The 17,933-nt window shown below is 53.5% G+C and overlaps 3 protein-coding genes across 8 annotated transcripts; 1 reads left to right on the top strand and 2 right to left on the bottom strand.

The window, feature by feature from the left end:
- Positions 1–1,465: 1,465 nt before the first annotated feature.
- LOC129499412 (leukotriene B4 receptor 1-like) lies at positions 1,466–9,115 on the bottom strand. 4 transcript variants are annotated; one of them, XM_055309100.1, is made up of 4 exons: positions 7,554–9,115; positions 6,955–7,237; positions 3,255–3,385; positions 1,466–2,643 (listed from the first exon to the last, which is right to left on the bottom strand). In XM_055309100.1, the coding sequence occupies exons 2-4, from the start codon at positions 7,113–7,115 to the stop codon at positions 1,589–1,591; spliced, it is 1,347 nt and encodes a 448-aa protein (XP_055165075.1). In that variant the 5' UTR covers positions 7,116–7,237; positions 7,554–9,115; the 3' UTR covers positions 1,466–1,588. The 4 variants fall into 4 exon arrangements, with proteins under 4 accessions (XP_055165075.1, XP_055165076.1, XP_055165077.1 ...); XM_055309101.1 differs by lacking the exon at positions 3,255–3,385 and having other exon boundaries at positions 6,914–7,237; XM_055309102.1 differs by lacking the exons at positions 3,255–3,385; positions 6,955–7,237 and having other exon boundaries at positions 7,554–9,114.
- A 124-nt stretch (positions 9,116–9,239) lies between these two features.
- On the top strand, positions 9,240–12,352 carry CIDEB (cell death inducing DFFA like effector b). The gene is made up of 5 exons (XM_055309106.1): positions 9,240–9,702; positions 10,010–10,154; positions 11,055–11,204; positions 11,462–11,652; positions 11,815–12,352. The coding sequence occupies exons 1-5, from the start codon at positions 9,662–9,664 to the stop codon at positions 11,951–11,953; spliced, it is 666 nt and encodes a 221-aa protein (XP_055165081.1). The 5' UTR covers positions 9,240–9,661; the 3' UTR covers positions 11,954–12,352.
- An 8-nt stretch (positions 12,353–12,360) lies between these two features.
- Positions 12,361–17,896, bottom strand: NOP9 (NOP9 nucleolar protein). Of its 3 annotated transcripts, XM_055309097.1 has the most exons (10): positions 17,553–17,896; positions 16,686–17,144; positions 15,627–15,737; positions 15,264–15,405; positions 14,950–15,142; positions 14,192–14,332; positions 13,687–13,812; positions 13,294–13,530; positions 12,975–13,080; positions 12,361–12,637 (listed from the first exon to the last, which is right to left on the bottom strand). In XM_055309097.1, the coding sequence occupies exons 1-10, from the start codon at positions 17,797–17,799 to the stop codon at positions 12,480–12,482; spliced, it is 1,920 nt and encodes a 639-aa protein (XP_055165072.1). In that variant the 5' UTR covers positions 17,800–17,896; the 3' UTR covers positions 12,361–12,479. The 3 variants fall into 3 exon arrangements, with proteins under 3 accessions (XP_055165072.1, XP_055165073.1, XP_055165074.1); XM_055309098.1 differs by lacking the exon at positions 15,627–15,737; XM_055309099.1 differs by lacking the exon at positions 13,687–13,812.
- Positions 17,897–17,933: the final 37 nt, after the last annotated feature.

The raw sequence follows: 17,933 nt of genomic DNA on the forward strand, positions 1-17,933 counted from the left end.
GCTTCCTAACTAAGCAGCATGGGTGAGAGGTCTGGGAAATGACCTGTCGGGTCACTCCCTGTTTCAGCTGCTATCGTCAAACTGACCCACGCTTTCCAGCCAAGACCTGCAGACAGTTTTGAGATTCTCTTGTTCTCATGTCCCTCAGATTCCTGTGGGTGCAGGTGCTTATATTATGTGGGACTGGAAGCTTCCATGGTTCATTCCTACTTGTTCATATTTGAGGGTCTGTGAGTGATATCTTGATACCCTAAGTTTGTTACAGATGTTGCACATGGATTCTTGTTTTTTCTCCAAGAATAGGAGAGATTCAAAAAATATACTGCTGTTACTTCTACTACCATCTTCCTAAAATGCAGTTGGAACAGAGCCAGTCTGAGGCTCTCTAAAACAACAGTCACCCCTCAGAAAGTATGACTTGTCACTCTCACTTCTGGGAATCCTCATTTCCTTAAGAGTGACCACGGTCACAGAAGGCATCAGGCTGTATTTGGGAGCAGGCAGAGTGCTGACATGCAGAATTCCAGGGCCTAAGGTCTGATGACTTTGTTCTCAAGTAAAACCTCCTTGGGAGATGGAGGGAAGGAAGGCAGTGACCTAGAACATTGCCCACTGAAAGGACAAAGATGAGTAGCAGGAAGTTGGAGCCATGGTAACAGTGATATCATCACCAGCTTCAGGGGTAGAGGTCCCCAGCAGTGCCATGTCTTCTCAGAACGTCTGCTGATTCAGGGAGTCTGGAGTGATAAGCCCACGTGGGTGGTCTTCGTTGGTCAGCTTCTTCAGGAGTCTGTAGACCTGTGTTGTTCTAAGTATGATCTGCAGAGCACCTGCCTCAGAATAGGGGAGGAGAGGAGGGTCTGGTTTCTGTATCTTTGTGTCCCTTCCAAAACCAAAAATCTTGGGAGGCCAAAGGATGTGCCTCTCAGCCATTGAGAAGGACCCCCATAAGAGCACCCATTGGCAACTCCCCCTTGCCCATCACACAGGCAGGCACCCCCAACACAGGATTGACCCAGCTTGAGACTTCTGTTTTATGTTTTATTTTATTTTTAAAAAAATATTTTATTTATTTTTTCCTGAGAGAGAGACAGAGGCAAGACCCAAGCAGAGGGAGAAGCAGGCTCCAAGCAGGGACTCAATCCAGGATCACGCCCTGAGCCGAAGGCAGACGCCAAATCGTTGAGCCACCCAGGGATCCCCGTTATTATTATTATTATTTTTTAATCAAGGTTTTATTTATTTACTCATGAGAGACACAGGCAGAGGGAGAAGCAGGCTCCCTGCGGGGAGCCTGGTGTGGGCTCCATCCCAGGACAACCGGGATCACGATCTAAGCCCTGAGCCAAAGGCAGCCGGTCAACCACCGGGCCACCCAGGTACCCTCAGACTCTCGTTTTAATTGCAGAGCTGCTCCGGGCCCTCCCCCGCCCCCGCCTGCCCCCCCCCCCCCCCCCCGCGTCCTCCTCCTCCTCAGGGTACAGAACTAGGTCAGGCCAACGTGGGGGGCGCTCTGCCGCGAGAAGAGCCATTGTCCTTCCCCCACCAGCAGCACCAGCAGCACCTCCCAGGCCTAGTTCAGTTCGCTTCATGGGAGAGGGTTGATGGAGTCTGCGAGGGTCTCGGAGGTGCCCGGCTCGGGAGGGGCGGCGGGGCCCCTCACCGTCTGGGCCAGGGTGCCCCCGCGGCGGGAGCTGGACGCCTCGGAGCCGGTGCCCTCCAACAGCTTGGCGACGAAGCCCACGCCCGCGGAGCGCAGCAGGCCGCCGCCCGCGCACGCGTACAGCACGGGGTTCACGCTGCTGCTCAGGAAGGCCAGCGCGATGAACACGGAGCGGGCCAGGCGCAGCCACACGCCCACTGGCCCCGAGCCCCGGCCGGCCAGCGCCCGGCCCGCCTCGGCCAGGTTCACCACGTGGTAGGGCAGCCAGAAGGCGGCGAAGGCCAGGATGATGAGCGCCACCAGGCGGCCGGTGCGGCGGCTGCGGCGGAAGCGCCGGGCCTGCAGCCTGCGCCTGATGTCCCAGTAGCTGGCCACCACCACCAGGAAGGGCAGCAGGAAGCCGGTGAGGGCCTCGAAGAGCAGGTGGAAAGCCCTGAGGCGTTCGCTGGAGTACTTGGTGAAGCACACCAGGCTCTGGTTGTTTGGTGCCAGCACGGTGCGGTACATGATGACGGGGATGGCCAGCAGAAAGGACATCACCCAGATGCTTGCCAGCACCCACCAGACAACGGACTTGGTGCGAAACTTCTGGGACACAAAAGGGAGGGCCACCGCCAACGAGCGGTCCAGACTCATGGCGGCAATCAGCAGGACGCTGGCGTACATGCTGACGCCACAGACATAGTGAAACAGACGGCAGCCAGCCAGTCCAAAAACCCAGGTGCCTTGGCCCACAGAGTGCAGGAAGAAGGGGGCAGTGAGCAGTACAGCCAAGTCGGCCACAGCCAAGTTCAGCACCAACAAGGCAGTGACAGAGCGCTTCCGCATCTTTACCAGGATGCTCCACACCACAAAGCTGTTGCCTGGAAGCCCCACAGCCAGTGCCACTGACAGTAGGATGATAGTCAACGGAATGATGAACATGACACCTAGTGAGGAGGTGCTGCTCACGATGTGGTGTCCGTGGCCACTGCAAGGACCTGGAGAGGGCGAACACGAGCATGAGGGTTGGGGACCAAGGTTTCCTGAGACCCTGGACACACCTAGCTTGAGTACTCTAGCCCGTCTCCAAGATCAGCAGTGTCAGTTGCCCCTCTGCAACCTCCTGCCTTCATCGCTGCCAACAGACCCATCCTCGGGGGATCTGGCTGAGCAGAAAGACTAATTTTCTAACTGGGCCATGGGGCTCCTTCCTACACACAGACCCCACTGCAAAATACAGAGCAGTAGCAGCAGTAGTATTTCCATAACCTTTCTGCTTCCTTCCCTTCTGAGACCCAGAACAAAATGGGGGAGACGGGCCTTTCTTACCAGTGCTGCACCCCTCAAAAGGCTAGCTTCTCTATCACTTGCCAGGCCCTTAGCCTGCTCAGTCCCATTGACTTCTTCAATCATATACCCACTTTCTCCAGAGATGCCCAGAGCCCACCAGGAATAATAGGGATGGCGAGCAGTTTGTGGATAGGAGACAAGAAGAAATCCTCCCCAGTCCTTTTCCCACTGGTCAGGCTTTCTTTGGAAATTCCTCTGCACCTTCTCTCACCATTGTATCCTGCTCTACCACTACCTCCCCAGCTCCCAGGATACTTACTGACAGGCTTTGCTGGGTAGTGTTTGGAAACTGGTGCCAATCCCAAGGTCAGGGCAGAGTGGCGTAGCCTATTCCCAGATCTGCCCCAGTTCCAGGGTCCCAGCCCCAGATCTGGGTGCTGTCCGCTAAGTCTGCCAGAGAGGAAGTACCGAGAAGCCGAGGAGGGGGAAGATACATCTTCCTGAGGGTGGGGCTGAAACTCCTAGCCCTCCCTTCACTGGGGGGGGGGGATAGTCTTTGTGTTCCAGAAGAGCCTAGCAGGGAGGAAGACTCCTTAGGGGTGGGACCAGATGAGAAGAGCCTAGGAAGGTGTAGTAAGAGGAAAGAGAGGGTGAGGGGAGTGAATAGGCTCGGGTGTGGCCTCAAATGCAGGTCTAGACTGGAGAATTGGAAAGAGTAATAAACTGTGTCATACAGGAGAAGGAGGGAAGGAAGCCAGAGACAGGAAATGGACTCAGATTGGGAGGCCAGAAGGTTGGGTATCTTTATATGTTGTATAAATATTGTAGATTTTTAGATTAACAGGAAGTGTAGGTTAGACGTGTGGCTTAGTTATGGGTTTGGGTTTAGGTAACATCAAGACTTAAAGAGGACAGCACCTTGTCTTTGGCTTGGGTTCAAACCATGAGTGACTTTGGAGAGGGAGGGCTCTCTTCCAGCACTCCCACCTATTCCCTCATTTAAAAGGGTTGCTTCAATTCTAAGAAGCCAAAGTCCAAAGGATCTCCTTAGTTTGATACAGAATGTCAATTTCTTCCTCCTTCCCTGGCCACTTGCCCTGTGCTTGCCCATGTGGCCACTGCCACATGGATTTGAATTTAATATCTGAGCACTGAGCAAAGAGGTCAGCACGATCTCTTTCCTACCTTCCTGTAGTTGGCTGTCCAGTCCCACTGGACAGAGAAAGTAGAGGCTGAGCACAGAGAGAGGAAGTGGGGGCAGTGATGCCCCACACCTGCCCTGCCAGGAGGGGAAACCAGGAATGTGCAAAGGGAAACAGCCCCCCAAAAGGCCACTCTTCTCCTTGCCTGGAGGGAGGGCAGTTTCCCCCTTTAACCTCTCCTGCAGAAGCTAAGATCTGACAAGTTTTTCCTTTGGTCTGCCTGTGAGCCATCCTGCTTCCCTGCCAACTCTCACTTGTCAAGAGAGATGTGGCATAGAAGGATGGTCACTGAGGTCCCTTACCCTTATGCCCACTTTCTCTGCTTCGAGAAAGGCCACCACAGAGTTGACCCAATAGCTATGAGGCAGAGGATGTGATACAAAGAAATGTGCTGAAACCGCAGCAAGAAGGCAGAGTTGAGGAAGGGCTCTCTGACCACAGAAGTTGTGTGAGACAGGGGCTACGGAAGAGAGGAAGTTAGGGAGCCTCTGCCCCGGCACATGAGAACAGGAAAAAGCCCCTGCCGTCAGTGTCTGAGGATGAAAGTTCTGGCTTGCTGCTTCAGTGTCAATCAGAGGCTCCTTCTGATGAAAGCTGTGTTGTCTTGGCCTCCTCTAACAAACTACTCCCCATCCCCATGTCTCTCAATGGCCTTTCTTCCTCCATCTTCAGACTAGATACTCTAATCTAGGTACTAGATCCAGAACTCCAGACCGCCACAGTTTGGGTGGCCCTGGGTGACCCTGAGGCCTGAATTTCCTTTGCTATTTCTAGGCCTCTGCCTGGGTGATATAAACATCACCAGAGTAGAACTTGTGGTGATGGTCTGAGGGAGCACTCAGGTGACCAACCATCTAAGTTTGCCAGGGACTGAGAGGACTGGGACAAGAGAATTTTTGGGGACTAAAACTGGGAAAGTCTTGGGCAAACAGGGATGAGTTGGTCACTCTAGTGACCAAACCTGTGTGTGGTCATCCACTAAAAACAATCCTATCCTACATCCCCAAATGCAAAAGGGCCAGGATCCAGAACAGTCTGGGGAGCTAGAGATGGAGGCATTCCAAAAGACAGCAGCCAAAAAGTATGGAGGGAGCTGAATAACAGCTAGCAGGAGGAGCTATGGAGGAGCAATAACATCTCCTCTTGGGAGGAGTCAAAGACTTGGTGGAGAAAAAAAAGGAGACAAAGGAGAGGTGGCACCTCCCTGAAAAATTCTTCCTGTCCTCCAACCATCCACACCATTCCCCAGACCTGCTCATCTCAGCCCCAAATGTCCCCAGGGTGAGCATGTCCTGCTCCCGAACTCTGGTGAACTTTGGGAAAAGAGTTGGCTTCAGAGAGGAAGACAAATCTGACTCCCAGGGCTCCTCCCCGACAGTACCAACTGCAAGACAGGAAAGCTTTCCTTTCAAACTCCACAGATTGTCTTTCCCCTTCCAGAGCCAGGGTTTTCTTCACTCAGCTCTTTCAGACCCCAAAGAATGGATCCTATCCTCAGTCCTCATTCAAGCATCTATACCTTTCCTTCCTCTTTCTTCCTTTATTTCCAGAGTGGTTCAATAGGTTGGCCTGAGGGAACCAGGCCACCCAGGCTGAGGAGGATAAGTCAAGATGCCACTGAAGGCTGGCAGTGCCCAGCTTTGGACTGACCCAGTGGGGAACCAGGTGGCTTCAGTACAACTCAAGCATGATGGACTACCAGTGGGGGCATGCTTAAGCCATCATGGAATGCCCCCACTCCAGTGTATTTCACAGTAGCTATTGGCAATAAGTAAGCAGCTCTGGTACATGGGCACATGGCAACCCACAAGCACACAATACCATCACCGCTTGCAATCCCTCAGTTTGGAGGAAACTGGGCCTGCCCCAGGTATATAATTCTGCCCAGAAAAATCTAAACTGTGGCCAGAGAAGCATCCCCCAAATGCTGCAGAGTGGTTCCCTGAGTTCTGCACGGAGGGACGATGGAAGGGAATAGGGAAGAGGCAGGCCCGGTTGTAGGGTTTGGAGTCAAGGGTCCCATCTCTGACTGTCCTTCTCCATCCCGTCCCCAGGGTCTCCACCGCCTCGGTGGCCCTGCCCCACCACTTTGAGCCGAGGGGTAGCTCGGAGCTCCATGGTCCCCTCCCTGGAGCGGCCGCCACCTCGGGCATCTCCTGAGCCCTCAAAGAGCCGCGTGAGGAAGCGGGGGCCTGCCCGGGGCAGGAGATCCCTGGCGGTGAAGACATAGAGCACCGGGTTGACGCTGGAGCTGAAGAAGGCCAGAGCGGTGGTTCCAGCTCGTGCAGCCTGGCCTGCGCCGCCCAGCCTCGCCAGGGCCCCTCCCGGCGGAGCCAGCGCAGCCGCCACCTGCAGAACGTTGACCGCGTGGTAGGGGGCCCAGAGCAAGCCAAAGGCCAGCACGATGACGCTCACCAGGCGGCCCACCCGCGACCCCTGCCGCCCAGCGCCCCAGCGGGCACCCCGCAGCCGCGCCAGTGTCAAGCCGTAGCAGCCGAGCACCAGGCCGAAGGGAAGCACAAAGGCAGTCAGGGTCTCCAGGCTCAGATGGGCGGCGGCGTGGGCCGGCGACGGGTGGCACAGCTGGCACACACGGTCTCCCCACAGGTGGCGGTAGACGGCAGCCGGGGCGGCGAGCAGCAGAGCGGCCAGCCAGACGGCCAGCAGCAGGCGGCGGGCCAGGGCAGGACTGCGCAGCTGGGGCGCCAGGAAAGGCCGGGTGACAGCCAGGCAGCGCTGCAGACTGAGCAGGCTGGTGAGCAGGACGCTGGCGTACATGCTGAGTGCGCACACGTAGTACACGGCCTTGCAGCCCACCTGGCCCAGCGGCCACGCCTGCCCCGCCAGGAAGGCCACGAAGAGGGGCGTGAGCAGCAGCACCGCGCCGTCGGCCAGCGCCAGGTGCAGCGCGAGCGTGGCCGCCAGTGGTCGCCCCCGTGCGGGCCGCCAGCCTGCCAAGCTCCACACGACGAAGCCATTGCCTGGCAGCCCCACCAGCGCCGCCAGCAGCAGGAAGGCGGTGCCGGTGACCCGCGAGGCCTTCCAGCTCAGCAGCGTTTCGTTCCCCGGGGGCCGATAGCAGGCCAACATTCTTCTGCACCTACCGAGGGGGACGGAAAGGGCCATGGAAGGCATTCAGGGGTCAGGGTAAAAGCCCACGGTACCCCTTCTGCCAGATGAGAAGGGACTGTGTCTCCTCCTGCTTCTGTCTCTTCTGTCTAGGAGAGAAGACCCTAGCCGCAACGCAAACATGATTTCTTGGAACCCAAATCTCCTGCCCCAGTCCTAACTCCCAGGCTCTCCCTTACCTCCACCTCCACCCATTTAGCTGGGCCCCTCCTCTGGCCAGCCCCCTTCCTATGCCTGAGCTCAAAGTGAGCAGTGGGAAGTAAAGGTCCCTGAGCCAATCTACTTACCCAGCTGGGAGCTAGTAGGCTTGGAGGCCTACAAGGGGCATGGAGAAGCCGAAAGGCACAGCAGCAGCAGCGGGTGAGGTGCCTACTCCTGTCAGGTTTGCAGTGTGAGATGAGAATGAGGAGCGATGAGGTGGAGCTCTCTCTTCTCAGGCCTTTCTTGGGCCCCCTCGGGCATTCTACTCCTTCCCATCACTAACACGTCCAGGCGTGTGAGAGGCCGCCTCCCTGGGAAACAGGAGAAGCTGAAGGGTACAGGTAATGTTCTCTGATCGTGTAGGTGAATGGGGACACGGCCGAATCCTGACTCTGGATCATGCATCTGCACTCATCCCTCATCTACTTCTGGCCCCAGTTACCCCAACCCTGCCGCCGCCTGTTATGCTCTCAGGCTTCCCTGACCTGTACTCAGCAGAGAAGGTGACCCAAACTCAGCTTCCTCAGCTTCCTACCTACACCTCTCATCTCTTACCTTAGGCCCTGCCCCAGTCATCCCCCACCCCCCTCCCCAGGGGCTCTCACTGGGCTGTTAGTGACAGCTTCCAGTCTTGGTGCTGAGTTATGGGGGTGCACGGAGGTACAAGGAGCTTATAACCTCCTTGAGGAATCATAACACACAACCTCGAAGAGACCCTAACACCAGGCCACATCAAGATACAAGATAAGAAGAAAGGAAATGGTACGTTAGTAGAGACATACTGACAAGAAGTCTCCTCTAGGTGAAAAGGTCAGGCAAAGCCTGGAAACGGAGAAATTTGAGGGAGACCAGGTACATTGATAAAGTTGAGGTAAGGGGAAAGACCCCTTCCCAGTCAGCAGCTGGAACTGGGGGCTCTTTGGGAGCGAGGACAGTATTGTCTCAGTTTGGGTTATTTCCAAAGCACAGCCTGAATTAAGGGCGTGGGAACAGGTAATCCTGCAACTGGAAGGTCTGCTCAGGGAGCAGGAGTGAGGGAGCAGGGGAGAAGAGGGGAAAAGAAAGCGAGGAAGAGTATGCTCTTGAGTCTCTTCAGTAGGGATCAGGAAGCTCTCAGAATTACACAGAATGCCTTCCAGAAAGACAGAAGACCGCGGCATTGGTGCCCAGCTTGTATCCCCCATGGTTTGGGGGCTGTCCCAGAGGCATGATACACTTGTCAGGGGGCTGAGTAGGCTGCCACAGCTTCAGACACCTAGGCAGGAAAGCAGATTTACATTCATGTGATGGGTTCAGTCTTAGTGAGAGTCTGGGCTTCCATACAAACGTCCACCAGAACTGTCGCTGAAATCAGAGATGGAACTCAGAGCACCAAAAGTTAGTCTTAATGCCCTCAAAGGACACCTCCCCTCTTCACATTTCCTTCATGCCCATTAAGTGGCCAAAAGAGAAAGATGAGAGAGAAAGTGCCTAATTCAGTGTGGCTACAAAGAGCAGTTCTGGAGAACAAAGCCAGAGAAATGTTGAGCCACCCCCTCCCCTAGATCAAGGAGGAAGAAGCAGGAAAGCGGAAAGCCAGGGTCCCCGACAGGATCCTGGCGATCCTGGATCCATGGAGCACAATCCATCCTCCCCTCACAGCCCACCCTGACACACTTCCTCACTCCTCATTTTGTCCAAGCCCTACCCACCATCCCACCCTCAGCCTGGCCCCTATACTCCCAAAGCTGCAGTTTACAGCTTTCACAGTAGGTGGCAGCAAGTACAGCACACATCACGTACATGCAGCTTCTCAAGGATTGGGAACCAGAAACTATCCCTAGAAATTCTCTCCATAGAAAGACCAGAGATCACATCCCATCCTCTTATATAGTTCCCATTTATCCTCAGCACGCACCGCCACCAGACACACACACACACACAAGCTTCAAGTGACTTTTTTGGGGAACTCTGGGCTTCAATCCCACCTCCAGGATCCCATCCAGGCCCCTCCTTCCTCTTTCCCTCCCCCTTGGACTTTGCCCTTCTTACTGGCCTGGCAGGGGGGGCCAGAGTCCGGGTTGACTCATCCCCCACCTCCCTGGGGCTGAAATCCCAGCTCTGTGACACAAAACACCACCACTATTGCACCGGAGAGAACTACCCAGCCTAGAACGCACCGGGAGAGGCAACTCCCCTGCTCCTTCCCTTCACCATGGAGTACCTCTCAGCCCTGAACCCCAGTGGCCTGCTCAGGTGATTTCTAACCCTCCTTTCTACCCTCCAACTCTGACGATAGTGCATGGTAACAAAATCCATCCAGCCCCTAGGAGACCCAGACACTCATGGACTACTCCCCCTCCCCGCCCTCACTTTCTACAGTGGGCCTCTCCGGCTATGGAATCACCACTCACCACTCCCACTCCATGTTTCTCCCTCTCTCCCTAGGCTTCTCTGATCTCCAAACCTAGATCCCCCCCCTAACTCTCCAAGCACCCTACTTCCAATCACCCCCATCGCACTCACCAAACTCGCTTCTTGACCTTTCTTTCCCAACTACCAGGTCAGTATCCAATATGAGCTCTGAGTTTGGCCGGAAAGTCTGGACTTCACCTCCACCACCCCAGCGACCCTTCCGAGTCTGTGATCACAACCGGACTACCCGGAAAGGTCTGACAGCTGCCACCCGCCAGGAACTGCTGGACAAGGTAAGTGAGCCAGATCCCTAAGTTTCTCTTGTGGGGGCAGCCAGGGGGCAAGAGAAGAGTGAGAACTTGGAGTGAACGGAAAGGCTGAGGTTAGTTACATGGCTGCCCCTCCCTCTGAGGGCAAAAAGAGGGGGGAGGGGGATGGTCAGCCCAATGACCATGCTGTATTTGGGTCAATTCATTTCTCTTCCAGTGGGTAGAGGAAGGAATAGATGGGGGTGGAGGGAGGGAGGTCAGAGGTTTGGCCTTCAGAAATCAGTATGGAAAGGCAATTTGTATGACAAATCAACTTAAAGTCCTGATCCTATGAAGACTTGTTGGTTTGCTGGTATCAACCTGTAGGAAGTTGTTCGTTCTATCAAATCTTGTTTCTTCATGTACAAAACGGAAATAATGATACACCTTCCTCACAGGGTTGTTGAGAGGAGTCAAAGAGGGCCACGTATGTCATGTGCTACATAGATATCTGGCACTAACAAAGACTAAAAAGGTTAAGGATCATTGTTGCAGGAAACCATTCTGGAGGGCTCTCCAAGAGCAGGGGGACAGGGAGCTAGGTCACTGGAGAGAAGACTGAAGGATGGTCCTCAACAGAAGCAAGATCGCTTTTCAATTCCAAGCCAGTAGAGTGGCTCAGAGGGGAATAGGGGGAGAAGACAATAATGTGGACGATGACATAGGAGCAAAGAGGAAAAAAGTCAACCCTTATTGAGGGACCCCCAGCAACTGAACAATACCAAGATCTGGAGCCATCTTAAGGGTTGGCAATTTTCTGGGAAGTGGAGTTGGGGTATCCACCAGCATCTAGAGCCAACCAATGGGTGCGAGGTAGCTGGAGAGAGAGAGAGAGAAGCATGGCTAAACTCCTCGCCTTTCTTCCTGTTTCCTGGGGCTGGGCAGGCAACAGAGGCCCTCCTGCTGAGTGGGATGCTAACATTGGTGCTGGAGGAGGATGGGACCGCTGTGGAGAGTGAGGACTTCTTCCAGCTTTTGGAGGATGACACGTGCCTGATGGTGCTGGAGTGTGGGCAGAGTTGGAGCCCCAGCAGGGTAAGAGGCCCACGGTGGGGTTGCTGTGGGCCACCAGTCCTTTACATCTCTCTCAAGCTTCTCGAGCCCAATCATGATCAGAGGTACCAAGAGAGGCGAAGAGTTGCCAGGGACACCTCATAGGGGACACACAGTCCAGGTGAGGGTGGGTCTGACCCAGTGCTGATGGGGAACAGTGGTGGGTATCCACAAGTCGGAATGCATTGCACCGATGGAGGTTCCCTACAGAGTGGGATGCTGTCATATGTGCCCTACAGAGTGGGATGCTGTCATATGGCCTGGGCCGGGAGAAGCCCAAGCACAGCAAAGACATCGCCCGCATCACCTTCGACATATACAAGCAAAACCCTCGAGACCTCTTTGGCAGCCTCAATGTCAAAGCCACATTCTACGGGCTCTACTCCATGAGTTGTGATTTTCAAGGACTTGGCCCAAAGAAAGTACTCAGGTCAGAGACCAACATGTCATATTTCCCCATCCCCCTACAGTCACAGCCCCCCTAATTCCTGCATTTACCTATCCTATTAGGGCTCCCTTGTGGAAAATCCCCTCTATGGCCTCCTCCCAGGTTCCCCCACCCACCCAACTCCATCTTGTCTCTGCCCTTCAGGGAGCTCCTTCGTTGGACATCTGCACTGCTGCAAGGCTTAGGCCACATGCTGCTGGGAATTTCCTCCAGCCTTCGCCACCTAGTAGAAGGGGCCGAGCAGTGGCATTGGCAGAGGCAGGGTCGCCTCCATCCCTACTGAGAAGGGGCTCTGAGCTGCTCTCTGCCCCTAGACTTGTTCCAAGACACACTGTAAGGACTCTGACAGCATCGGCTTTGGAGATCTGAGGATAGTGCAGATGAGAGAACTCACCCAATTTCCCCATGGTCTTCTGACCCCACTGCAACAGGTCCCATCGGCATAAGGCCTTATACCTCTAGCCTATACCCTTTCCCGAAGAATACTGTCTCTTCCTAGCCATCTTTCCAGCTTCCCCCTTACCCTAAAAGGCCACAAGCCCATCCCCAAGCATCTTGATTCCACTCTGACCATTGCTACATCTAGATTTCTTGCAATTCCTCCTGTCCCTAAGCTTCCCAGTGCACTGTATTCAGCCTTTGACTTCACCTTGAGATCTCAATTTCTTTATATGACAAAAACATTTCCAATAAAAATATAAAAATACTTATTATTAAGACTTTTGACTCCAACTTGAACTACAAAGGGGAAAGGACAGATACGCCCTTTATCCCTCCCCCATCAACACCTAATCCCAGATCCAAAGGCCTCAGTCTTCAAGTATTGAGTTCAAAGCCCGCCTCCGCTTGGCCACTGCCCCTTGCTGCTGTTCCCAAGCCTCTCGGCGCTTCAGGAAAGTAGTCAGTGCCACGTTTCGAGCCACATGGTGGCCAAAAGGGTCTCTTATCAGCTCCTGGTCCCGTTCTCCTGCAAATGGAACCACTCACGTTAAGTATGATCATGCAGTCACCCACCAAGCTCAAAGGGACTCTCTCTGGGTGAAGGTCCCTCTATTTTCCCTGAGCTCTGGGTTGACCTTGGAATAATTAATACCTCATTCTCCAAACCGGGGAAGTGAGAAGGGGTAGGGGCACAGGGCTGCATACTCAGCAGAGGAGAAGGGGAGGGGAACAGACTGCTAAGAACCCATAGCCACACCACCCTTTAGAACTGAAGTCTGCTGAATTTAAGTCCCCTCCCCAGCCACCCAGCCATCTGGAGCGAGTCAAGTTTGGAAAGGTCAGAGAGAAGTGCTGGTACTCACCCAGCTCAGCAGCAATTTCCTTACGGGCCCCCAAGGCTGCTCCACTCCAGATGGCATCTAGTACACGACTGCCATGGCGACTGCAGGCCAGAGCCACATACTGTCCCTGCAGTAAGACAAGCAAGGTAGGTTCCCCTATGGCAGTCCACAAAGGTATGCTGGGGAGGGCAAAGGTGAAATGAAGTTTTAGAAGTTTACAGTCTGAGTCAAAAGAGTCTGGGAACTATATATTCTCTCTTTGACTCTGAAAGACAGTCTTGGGGCAAGCTCATGTTCTTTTAATGGATGTCAGTGGGGGAATCAAAACAGAAACTAGAACCTTTAGGGTCTTCAGCACACGGCGGCGCTGCTTGCGTGTCACGGAGGGACTGGTGAGGATAGCATCAAGCACGTGGGAGCCAGCAGGGCTCTGGGCTAGAGTCAGAAGTTGTGGTCCCGTCAAGGCACCCAGACTTTGCAGTATAATACCAGGACTAGAGAAGTGCAACAGATGCTGGAGCAGCAGAGATCCAAGGACTGTCACTTCCCCCAGGGCCTGGGCCTTGGCCATTTCCACCTGGAAGGACAGACAGAAGGAATCAAGAGGCAGCCACCAAACTGCCACCTCTGCCTAGATGAAGCCAGAGATCTCACCAGCTGCAACACCAGAGTGAAGGACTTTTTAATTCTTGGTTCCCAGTTAGTCACTGGCTTGGCCCCTCCCCTACCTCACCTGGTGCTCTGCGGGCACTGCCCCCTCCTCCTCTAGCAGTCCATAGTACACCTCATAAGCCATCAAAGTGGCAAAGAGAGGCACACAGGCCACTTGCCGGGAAGAGGGCTCTGCACAGTGGAATGCCTACACGGGAAGACAAAACACGATGAATCTGAGAACCAACTCCCTCATCCCTAACCCCGACTCTCTTGACAGGGGAAAGCATTCAGGAGACATGAACATGTAAGTTGTATGAGGGCAGAATCTCACCTGCCTTGCTATATTCCCAGCCTCTATACACATAATAGGGTTGAATAAACATTTAGTCCTTAAACAAACTGCTCTCTTAATTCTGGGAGACAATTTTCATTCCAGGGCTATGAGATGGGTTTGGCTTCATTTCTCTATCTGTGAACTTGGGCATTAGACCTCCTGAGTCCAGAGATACAACCACTGAAGCTCAGAGAAGCCCTAACAGGTAGAATTTGAACTAAGGGCATAAACAGGTTGCAGGTAACATCACCTCCAACAACAGCTGCAGGACCTGGGCTTGGTGGGCCCCAACTCTGCGGCAGGCCCCCACCAGGGCAATGACGACCCCTGAGTGACCTTGAGCCAGCACAGCTTCCAGGGCAGGGCTCAGCTCCTCAAACACAGGGGACAGCTGAGGAGAGACAGAGAATGAAGAATCTTTGGCATTCTGTAACAATGGATTAAGTTATTCAGAGATATCCTCCTCCAAAAAACAAATAAAAATGCTAGATAAGCATTGCTGATATCAGGATTTTGGTTTTGCCACATAAAGTCTAGGACAAGGGGGCAGTCTTAGAGTACTGCCTCACTTGGGGGAAGCACAAGATAAGGGGATACTAGAATTAAATCCATTCTTCTACCCCAACTCCCAATCCATGAGATCACAGGCAAGTGTCCCTTTGTGCTAAGCAGTAAAGGAAAAAAACTATGGCAATAGGTCCAGCACTCATACAGATTTGTAGCCAAGTACCCAGAGTCTGAATGGGCCATAGAACCTCAAGTTGCAAATCTGGATTAAGCCAGTCTCCTGCTGGTACTGGCATCTGAGAAGCCAACACAAATCCTTTCTGGGAAGAAGGCACTTTTGTCCTAAACTCTGAGAAGCCCCCAGGAATAACCTTTCAAGGGGAATGGCCAGCACACCACCAGAGACACCGGGGCAGGCACACAATAAAATAAAGCCCAATGAACAAAGAGTAGCACAAACAACGGAACACATGAACAGATCCAGCCCCATTCCCAACTCACCAGCTCACGGGTAGTAATAGCATCCAGTAAACGCTGCAAAGGAAAGTTGGCAATAGGGTGTGCAGCTAGGGCCTGCAGCTGCCCTTGGAAGTGATCCTCAAAGAGGCTCTGGAGCCTCAGGGGCTCCAACACCAGCAGAACCTGCTCCAGGAGTCTGGAGCTCGTCTGATCCCGCAGAAATAGCAGTAGGGGGCTAGGGACAAGGAGAAGGTCACCAGGCAGCCTTTACTGTACATCATCTAAGACACCCACACCACTCCATTCACTTCACACAGCCTTATCAACCTCGGAGGATCCTGAGGTCCTGAACATACCTGCCGTCTGCTGAGGAGTTGCGGCTACTCAGATAACTGATCACAGCACTGCAGAGATGAGCACAAAACTGGGGCAGTTTGCGGTGTAAGACTTGCAAGGCCACTTGAAGGCAGAAGCTGGAGATCTTGTCAGTGATAAATACTGTGGAAGAGGGCAGAAATAATAAAAGCATTTCTTCCAAAATCCAGACAAACTTCAAACCTCAAGCAATAAGGTACCAGGGGCTATAGACCTAAAGGCTCTAATCAGAGTCTTCGAAATATCAAACCAGATCAGATTTGAAGAGGAAGAAGACTGATCTAAGCAAGGGCTTTGCATGATGACAATCACCTCCAGAAAAACAGGTCCTAGACCAATCTTACCAGCAATGTCCTTCAGAAAACAAGAGCTCAGGTCCTGAAGGTGATTCAAGAAGGTTTTAGGGACCTCAAAATCAGTTGGCTTACACTCCCGAGCTGGGGCCCTTTGTGTGTCTGAAAGATCAAAAACATGTGCAGTGCTGGGATCACAGACTACCATCCAGGAGGGAAAATAATTCCAGAGATGATGAAGGGTTCAGCTCGGAGATGCAGAACACGTATGAATTATATCTTCACATCTGGAAGACTGAATGGAGTTTTAATTTTTCGAAGGAATTTCCACCAGCTCCCCAGTGGTCCATAGGAGATAGGCCAACTCTCAGTCAGGAATTTAAGGTGTTCCAAAATCTGGCCTCATCTAAACTCTCTAACCTTATTTCCCGAAGTTTTTCAAAATGTAGGTCACTGCCTATGAGTACATCATGAAATCACTTTAGTGAATCTTGACTAGCACTTTTTCAATGGAATAGAACAGAATAAAAAAAAAAAAAAAAAAAAACCAGAGAGGAAAACGTTGAAGTGGACTGCATATATTAAGAGTATTGTTTCTCAGGACGCCTGGGTGGCTCAGCGGTTGAGCGTTTGCGTTGGGCCCAGGGCGTGATCCTGGGGTTTTGGGATTGAGTCCCGCATCAGGTTCCTTGCATGGAACCTGCTTCTCCCTCTGCCTATGTCTCTGCCTCTCTCTGTGTCTTTCATGAAGAAATAAATTAAAATCTTAAAAAAGAGTATTGTTTCTTGAAGTTCTGTTTGCGTCCAGTATAGGCAAGTTCAGTGATGTTTAAAAAAAGAAATTCTGTAAGTTGTGGTCTAACAAAAAAAGCCTGACATCCACTGCTCAAACGAATCACCTCTCACCCCTGGCTCATTCTACTAGCTGTCCCCCCAAACACACTAACACACTGGGCCTCTGTGCGCACTAATCTTTGCTTTGTTAAGCCTCATCCTCATTTCTCTGCTAATTCTTCAGTCATGAAGAATTACTCTTCTGCTTACTCCCTTCTTCTGGACTTCCTAAGCTCTCTTCTCCTCTAGGTCCACTTCCCTCCCTCATATACTTACCAGGTGACTGAGAGCCACGGTGTCTGGCTCTCTCAGACTCCAGAAGAGTCCCTCCCAACACCTGCAGCAGAGTTCTGACCACGAAGCTGCCATGTGTGTCTCCACAGTAGAAAAGAAAATCGTCACACACCTCAGAGGCTAGTCCCAAAACCAGCTCCTCCAGGGTCTCCAAGGGTCCATCCTTGCCATCCTCCTCCTCCACATCCTCCTCCTCTTCCTTCTCTGCCAGGCTCCCCAGCAACCGAGGCAGCTGCAGCAAAGCACTTTGCAATACATGCACCCCACATCGATGGCAGGCCACCAGGCGTAAGCTGGAGCGCAAAGCGGCCCAGATTCGACACAGAGATTTCAGGGGACTGAATCCCAACAGTTCCTGCATAATCTCACTGCCAGTCCTGTTTGTGGCCAAGGCCAGGGCCTGAGCCTCCACTTCCTTCAAAACATTGTGCACCATCAGTTCTGGGTAGACAAGAAAAGAAATATTTTAAAGACTGAGAGGAGGATTAGGTTATGTTCCATTAGAGGCCCCTGGGTGGCTCAGGTCATGGTCTCAGGATCCTGGGATGAGCCCTGCGTGGGGCTCCCTCGTCTGGAGAGCCTGCTTCTCCCTTTCCCTCTGCCCCTGCCCCACTAGTGCTGTCTCTCTTGCTCGCTAACAAATAAACAAAATCCTTAAAAAAAAAAAAAAAAAAAAAAAAAGGTTACGTTTCATCAGTTAGCCGAGGGAGGGAGAAGCGGGGAGCGATGAAGAGGACGTGGGAGATGAGACTCAGTCCCTATGCCCTGGGGACCCGAGAAAATTTCCCTGCCTGTCCTGGAACTTCTGCCTAAAGAATCCCTCAGTCCCACCCGGCAGTCGCTCCCCACCTCGTTCTTCTCCGGGCTCGGGAGCCTCCTTCAGGGCGGACAGCGCCCGGCGGAAATACCCCAGAGCTTCGGGGCTCAGGTGAGGGTGCGCACCGAGGGCCGGCTCCGAGCTCCCCTCGGCGGGAGGGCAGTGTGGCCGCCGGCGGCCTGGCGGGGGGCGCCGCGACCCCTTGGCCCCGCGCCCTCGTTTGCCACCTGCTGGGAACCCGCGCCCCGCCTTGCGGGGGGAGCGCGGACCCAGCCCCATGAGTACTAAAGCCCCTCGTCTGTCCGCGAAGTCCTTCCCAGGCCGCAGGGATCCTCAGACAGCCAGGAGCGCGCGAGACCCGACGCCGTCTGGAAACGGCGGCGCGCTGGGGCGCAGCGTACACGTCACAGCCC

This window comes from Nyctereutes procyonoides, unplaced genomic scaffold, assembly GCF_905146905.1.
Source record: "Nyctereutes procyonoides isolate TBG_1078 unplaced genomic scaffold, NYPRO_anot_genome, whole genome shotgun sequence".
Taxonomy (NCBI): domain Eukaryota; kingdom Metazoa; phylum Chordata; class Mammalia; order Carnivora; family Canidae; genus Nyctereutes; species Nyctereutes procyonoides.

Coding starts and splice junctions, on each gene's coding strand:
- LOC129499412 (XM_055309100.1), bottom strand. CDS start 7,115: ATGGCTTCGTCGTGTGGAGCTTGGCAGGCTGGCGGCCCGCACGGGGGC. Junction 3,386..6,954: donor AGGCGTGGCCGCTGGGCCAG/GTGGGCTGCAAG, acceptor CCTCTCTGGCAG/ACTTAGCGGACAGCACCCAG. Junction 2,644..3,254: donor CTACCCAGCAAAGCCTGTCA/GTAAGTATCCTG, acceptor CGCCCTCTCCAG/GTCCTTGCAGTGGCCACGGA.
- CIDEB (XM_055309106.1), top strand. CDS start 9,662: ATGGAGTACCTCTCAGCCCTGAACCCCAGTGGCCTGCTCAG. Junction 10,155..11,054: donor GCCAGGAACTGCTGGACAAG/GTAAGTGAGCCA, acceptor GGGGCTGGGCAG/GCAACAGAGGCCCTCCTGCT. Junction 11,205..11,461: donor AGAGTTGGAGCCCCAGCAGG/GTAAGAGGCCCA, acceptor TGTGCCCTACAG/AGTGGGATGCTGTCATATGG.
- NOP9 (XM_055309097.1), bottom strand. CDS start 17,799: ATGGGGCTGGGTCCGCGCTCCCCCCGCAAGGCGGGGCGCGGGTTCCCA. Junction 14,333..14,949: donor CTATTACTACCCGTGAGCTG/GTGAGTTGGGAA, acceptor GTCTCTCCTCAG/CTGTCCCCTGTGTTTGAGGA. Junction 13,081..13,293: donor GTGTGCTGAAGACCCTAAAG/GTTCTAGTTTCT, acceptor GTCTTACTGCAG/GGACAGTATGTGGCTCTGGC.